This window comes from Lonchura striata, chromosome 13 (genome assembly GCF_046129695.1).
Source record: "Lonchura striata isolate bLonStr1 chromosome 13, bLonStr1.mat, whole genome shotgun sequence".
NCBI lineage: Eukaryota > Metazoa > Chordata > Aves > Passeriformes > Estrildidae > Lonchura > Lonchura striata.
The window spans coordinates 4,196,893-4,203,906 of NC_134615.1; the positions used below are offsets into that span (position 1 = coordinate 4,196,893).

The 7,014-nt window shown below is 50.4% G+C and overlaps 1 protein-coding gene across 1 annotated transcript; it reads right to left on the reverse strand.

The window, feature by feature from the left end:
* Positions 1 to 1,974: 1,974 nt before the first annotated feature.
* On the reverse strand, positions 1,975 to 6,438 carry RRAD (RRAD, Ras related glycolysis inhibitor and calcium channel regulator). Its single transcript, XM_021548756.2, has 5 exons — positions 6,357 to 6,438; positions 5,494 to 5,831; positions 5,289 to 5,362; positions 4,506 to 4,710; positions 1,975 to 2,983 (listed from the first exon to the last, which is right to left on the reverse strand). Exons 2-5 carry the CDS (start codon positions 5,825 to 5,827, stop codon positions 2,706 to 2,708), a joined length of 891 nt encoding a protein of 296 aa, XP_021404431.1. The 5' UTR covers positions 5,828 to 5,831; positions 6,357 to 6,438; the 3' UTR covers positions 1,975 to 2,705.
* Between the last annotated feature and the right edge of the window lie 576 nt (positions 6,439 to 7,014).

The window sequence follows — 7,014 nt, forward strand, 5'->3', positions numbered from 1 at the left end:
GCAAAATAGTACTCATGATAATACTTCTACAGCATAGAATATGATCTTGGTCTAGAGCAGATAATTGTCAGAGCTGCAATAACAACAAACCTTCCCCTTCTCAAAAGCCATGGCTGAATTATGCTAATACCTGTACAAACAAATGAATGAAAAAACTTAGTACAATGAGGATTTGAATAAGTTTTATTGTACAATATTAACTGAGAGAAGATGTTCTAGACTAGCCTATGTTTCTTTAGAGTGACTCACAGTTTATTGTCTCACAGAGCCCTATATGACATACATCCAAAATACTAATTCTCTTCTACAGTTTAAATGAGCCACTAGGAATGTGCTAGAGCTCCTCAGAAATGCCTTAGGCTTAAGAATTGGCCTAAACTGACCTTTGAGTTCATGAACAGTAAAAACCATCTGATTTATATGTCAGTGTGCAAAATCACAGCTGGTAACCACAGCCTTGCAGAGGTTTTGCAGCTGCAGTGATGCAACACATCATTGTCCCTTTGTGAAACACCCAGTCTTACACTCCGGGTGTGCATCCCATTCCTGGATTTATTATGGACAGGATTTCATCCCATAAATCAATCAGGCAGCTCAGTCCTTTCCTGGTCACTGTGAAAGCAAAGGGCAAGCAGAAGACCCAGGCTTTGCCAACACAATGCAGCTTTGTCATTAACTTGGCCCATAGGGATGTGCCAAATTTTGGGTACTCTGGCTGTAGAATTGTCAGGATTAGAGCAATTACTTTGGTGCTGACATTAAAAGCCCCCAGAGATACCTGGTGCCATAATCTGACAGTGTTCAGATGTCCCAAATGGATAATAATAGAAATATAATAGATAATTATAGATATGTAACAGAAAATAGCTTGCCAGGAAGCAAGGCTAGTGGAAAAATAAAGCCAAATCAAATTAAAGTGTCTGCTCAGGCAAATGTTAGCTTTGACTGCAGGACAGAATCATTCACTTTAGACCACTCAGAACACAAAGGCAACACTTCTTTTCACAAGAAGTGCGACCTGTTAGCAGCAACACAAGCTAAACTGGGCATGTAACCAGCCAGGCTCGCCAGCAGCACAGCAGGAGCTGCTAATTTGCTAATTCTTGCATTCCCCATGGGAATTCCTGCACTGCTCCCTGAGGAGTGCCTGAGCACTGGGATAACTCCATGGAGAGTTGTTTGCCCCACCTCTGGAAACCCAAGCTATGAGACCTGAGGAAGCCTCCCAGAGCTTTGGGAAAGCTCAGCCCTCTAAAGCCATGGACAAGCTGGGCTCCCAGGCAGCTGGAACAATCTCTAATGAACTGAACTCAGGCAGGGACAGTGGAAAGAGGCAGAGGAATGTGTGTTATATGGGTTTTGAGAACAGAGTTTATGGATTATTTTTAAGAGAATGCATCCTATGAAGCAGAATTTATAAATAAAATGCCGTAAGTCCTAGTTATTGTACTGCAGTGTGTTTGGTTTTAACTTCATTAATAGCAAATAGGGAAAAATCATGGAAAAACACCAGTTATAACACACTAAATTGCCACAAAAGCAGCACTGAAGGCCACTGTACACAACTGAATCCTACAACTCCTTCATATACCCTTGCCAACCTGCTTTGAACTTCTTGAAACCACTGGAAGCTATCTACAGGAGTGGGACTAGATTGGACAATTATACTGCTGCCAAAAAAGGAAAAAAACAACCTCCTGCATTTGCTTATTGGCTGTAACACAAGACCTTCAAGCCAGGAGAGGACTTCAAACATTCCAGGGCTCAATTGATCAATACAAACACAGCACATCAATCTCACTAAGGCAGTATACAAAGCCCTGCTCCTGCTAGAGCTGATGAGAACCAGGTTGAGGATGAACAATAATATGAAAGGTCAGGGGCTCCCTTCCCAAGAAGAGCTGTAGAAATAGTGTTCATAAAAGCAGCGTTTACTTCTTAAAGAAACCCTCTATTAAAGAAAAGGACAAAGGATTTTCCCAATTCATCTTGTTCCAGAACTCTATCACATGTGAAATCTTCAGTCTATGTGTAACATTTTGTACAGTGGAAAAAGGTCAGTATAAAAATACTGTTCTCTCATTCTTTAACCACACTACGAGAAAAGCACAGTTTATTATAAGAGGAAATAATATTTTATTATAAAATCTGCATGTAAACAAGTAACCAATTAATTGAATAACAGTTAATGGAAGTGCAAATTAACTTAATAAAATCATATCCGTTCTGTATTTAAATATATATATACTTTGATTTCTCCCATTCTACTGTGGTTCTACTCCACCCTCCCCACATTTAAGTTTAAAAAGATTTATCATTGCTTGCTTTATACTTAAAAAGAGTGTACGAGCCTGCGTACAAGTTTAAGTTTTGCTCTGCAAATGAGACAAGTCTATGGTGATAGTTATCCTTTCTTATCTTTGCATCTCTGGTATCCACAAGACAAGAAGATATAGAACATATGTACACAGTGGGCATGTCAAGCCTCATATTTCAAGTTAGTTCATTTACTTGCACACACTGAAACTTAAACCATTTATCAATGAAGCACTGTAGTGTAACTTCCAGACTTGCTTGAGCACCTTAAGGCATTAAGGAGAGTCTCAGTGGAAAAGCCACGGCTGTTTCCACCACGAGGAGCATCCACACGCTGCCGGGCAGCCAGGGGCTCGTTCATCCCGCGTGCCTGCCCTCGCTGAGGGCTCCTATAGCACCGACAGGTCATGGCAAGATTTGGATTTTGCTTTGAAAGCCATCTTCTTGTTGTTCTTGGCCACAATTCTGCCCAGGAACCGCTTGGCCTTCTTGCTGATGCTCTCCCTCCGCTTGGCGTTGGCCATCCTGCGGGCGTTGTCCTCCTTGCTGTCCTTGCGCAGGCGGATCTGCCGCACGATGCCCTCGAACAGGTCCTGCACGTTGTGGTGCAGCGCGGCTGAGGTCTCGATGAACTTGCAGTCGAACACCACGGCACAGGCCCGGCCCTCTGCACGGAAAGACACAAAGGAAGATCAGGGGAGGCGTTTTCTCTTCGCACACACCGTCGGAAAAGCAAAACAGGAATTGGCTCTAAGTAAGGGAAGTGCCTTCAATGCCATGAAAGAGCTTTTACTGCAAAACAGGAAAACCCAAATTTGCTCTTCATGGTTTTGCCCCCTTACTCTCCTTGGTCTTGTTGTGCTGTGGTCAGAAATCTCATTCGATCAATGGAATTGAACACATGCCAGCAATAGTCCTTCAGGCAGACTGTGCCTGTGCTGTTTAAGAGCTAAAGCTGATGTAGGAGAGGCCCTTGGAAGCATGCTTGCAGTCTGATATGGAACAGTGAGAGAGTCCTGGTTTCACATTAAACTGACTTTGGGTAAATGCCCCCTACAGTGATGTACAGAAAAAAATGGGGTTTATTTGGAAGCTGTTGTGCAATTCTGCACCTCTGCCTTGCTGTAACAAGTGAGTTTTCCACACCAGTAGAAGTAGAGCTGATACAGGCCACAAGGTCAAGTCATTGAACACATCAGTAGAGGTCACAACGTTGTGCACCACTGAATCTGACCAGGGCTGAATTTGAAATAAAAGATGTTCTGTGTTCTGGGCATAAGCACTTAACCCTGGAACATTGCTGCAGCACAGATTTCCACAGCCAGCTGTGGTAAATAATGGCAGAGTTGTAAACCTGAAGAAAGTACAGATGTCAGAACTAGAACAGTCAACAATACCCTGCCTCAGCCTGAAAAAATAATCGTCTGTGAACTCCAGTCAATTCACTGGGAGCATGGCAAACCAGATAGGGAGAGATGGTTCATCATCAAGGCACCAATGTTTCAGAGTATTCTTTCCAGTGGAAAACAAAAAAACCTACCCCAAAACAAAACCCAGCCAAAGAAAAAGCCTCACAAAATGTTTCAATAAGCAGAATCGAGACTGTGGTGTTGGCAGTGGTTTCTGTGCTCTAAGTACCCAAATGCCAGCTGGAGCTGGATGAGAGAATTCTCACTGATCACAGCTGAAGAACACAAAAAGACTTTTGAGTTGTATGAGCCTGGTCCCACCAGCTCAGCTCAAACGTGATGGAGTCACCTCCAGCAGAAAGGGCTGCACAGGCTGTGTGGGATCCCCTGCCCTGAGGCTGCCTGGCTCTGTGACATGGCACTGTGTCTCCTAAAGAGCACAGCTCAGACTGTCACAGCCCAGGCTTGGCAGGTGCTGCTGCACACATACCACACAATTGAAGCCTGCCTTCAGTAGTCCTGTGCTGAAGGTGCAGCTCGGGTGCATTTTTCTCTCCCACTGCAGCTCAGAGCTCTGCAGCCACACATCTTGCCCCACACCCATCTCCAGTGCTTCCTGTGGTACCCAGCCCTTCAGCCCCAGCCAGCTGGCTCCATTTCCCCAGCAATCCTCAAATCTCACATTTTTCTACATCAAACCAGACCATTCCTATTGGCCATGATCCTGCATAGCCTTTGCTACTACTTTAGACAGCACTTGTAAAATTCAGTGTCTCTTACCATCAACAGAGACCTCCCGGGACCTGACCAGGTCACTTTTATTTCCCACAAGGATAATAGGAATATCCTCTGTCTGCCTTGCTCTTCTCAGCTGGATTCTTAGCTCAGAAGCCTTTTCAAAACTAACTTTGTCTGTCACCGAGTAGACAATAATATAGGCATCTCCCATTTTCATGCAGTGGTTCTGGAGCCATTGGCTGTCATCCTGAAACAACAGACAAGAAATGGATTAATTGTGCTGAAAAATCTATTTAACACTGAGTGATGATTTATTACTCTAAGTGCCTTAAAGATTATCTTCTTAGCTTTATTATAAAAAATAAGCAATAATAATAATTTACCTTTATGCTCTAATAATTAACTTTGCTTTTGACTTTATTATAATAAGTAAAAGTAAGCCAATCTCCTAAAAATTCCAAATATTTTGTTATTTAAAATACAAAACAAAAGAAATTTCTCTTGTTTCTAGAAGTAATATCAGATCTGCACTGCTCAGATTGACAACCTCTAATTTTACAGCAATTCCATGGGCTGCTCATGTAAGATAGCGGTTATTCAAAGCCTTAAGAGAGTCTCACTCAGCTCTATTCAGGGTTTTAAACTGCCTGCCTAGCTACAAGAAATTAATTGCAGAGAGAACAAAAACCAGTATGAATTCTGATTTTTAATGTCACTTATCTGATTGAACAAAAAGGCATAGTTGCTCCATTTCTACTTTTTTTTTCTTAAGAGTACTACAGACCAAGCCATAAAGCAAAAGCATGAGGAAAGAGCTTTAAGTACCTGCTCCCATATATCAAACACCACGAGAGATGCTTCTTCTCCATCAACTATAATTGATCTGTCGTATGTATTTCCTACGGAGAATTAAATAAAATTTTAAAAAAAGTTCAGCAAAAGAAATTCTCCTCCTCCATCCCTGCCGGTCGCAATAGGGGATGCTCCGAGCCGGGTGTCCCCGGCACCTCCGCGCTCGCTGTGCCCTCACCGGCCTCCTCCGCGTCCGCGCAGTCCTCCACGCCGCCGAAGATGCGCGCCAGGCTGGTCTTGCCGACGCCGTGCTCGCCCAGCAGGATCACCTTGTAGAGGCTGCCGTCCGAGTCGCTGCCCGAGGAGGTGACGGAGTCGGAGGAGTCGGAGGCCCAGCTCTGGCGGTGCTCGCCCCCGGGGCTGTACGAGGTGCAGCGCACCAAGCCCGACAGCTCGTCGGGCGGCAGCGGCCGCAGGTCGCGCTCGTCCACGGGCATGCTGCGGCGGTGCAGGTGCTGCTGCGCCGCGAACGGCGTGCTGCCGCGCCGCTTGTCCCCGCGGTTCAGAGTCATCGGGCTGCGGGCAGGGCACGCCTGTCAGCCCGGGCTGCGGCACAGCGGGGCCGCCAGCGCCCCGGCCCCGCACAGCCCCGGCCCCGCACAGCCCCGGCCCCGCACAGCCCCGGCCCCGCACAGCCCCGGCCCCGGCCCCGCACAGCCCCGGCCCCGCACAGCCCCGGCCCCGCACAGCCCCAGCCCCAGTCCCGCACAGCCCCGGCCCCGCACAGCTCTGGCTCCTCGCAGCCCCAGCCCCGCATAGCCCCAGCCCCAGCCCCGCACAGCCCCAGTCCCGCACAGCCCCAGTCCCGCACAGCTCTGGCTCCTCGCAGCCCCAGCCCCGCATAGCCACAGCCCCAGTCCCGCACAGCTCTGGCTCCTCGCAGCCCCAGTCCCGCACAGCTCTGGCTCCTCGCAGCCCCAGCCCCGCATAGCCCCAGCCCCAGCCCCGCACAGCCCCAGTCCCGCACAGCCCCAGTCCCGCACAGCTCTGGCTCCTCGCAGCCCCGGCCCCGCACAGCCCCGGCCCCGCAGCCACGCTTACCTCGGGGCGCTGCGCGGAGCGAGGGCGCGGTGAGGGCGCGCTGAGGGATCAGTGAGGGATTCCCGGTGGCCGCCGCGGGAGCTCCCCGAGCTCTGCTGCCGCCACCGCGCTCCGCGCCGCTCTTTATGTCCCGGCGGAGGCGCGGGGCCCTCCCCGCCGTGACGCTCGGCGGGCGCTCCGCCAGCGCATCCTCGGCAGCGCCGCCGTCCCCGCGGGCTCCGCCGCGCTGCGCGGGGGCGGCGGCGGCGCGGGGAGCCCGGGAGGAGGCGGGAGCCCCCGGGGGTGGGGGCAGGCACGATCTGCTCCGCTCCGCTGCCAGCGCGGGGGTCCCGCCCGTCGGTGCGGCTCTGCCGGCAGCGAGCGCGGGGGGAGGCGAGCGCCGGCCCCGGAGCACGGCTGTGCAAACCGTGGGGCTGCCCCACCGCCCTGCCCTGCCCGGCCCGGCCCTGCCCTGCCCCGCCGCCCGGCGCCCCCCTCCCGCTGCCCCCCGTGCAATGCCCGCAGCATTTGCTGTGCGTGTCCCTCGTTTCCCTTCCCAGCCCGTGCGAGGGAGCCTCCCTCGGCTCTGTCACGGGCGGGAGCTGGGGCGTACTCCTGGCGTGTACAGCAGTGTTAGGGGGAACAGCCGCACCCTGCATCCCCAGGCCGGCTCTCCCGG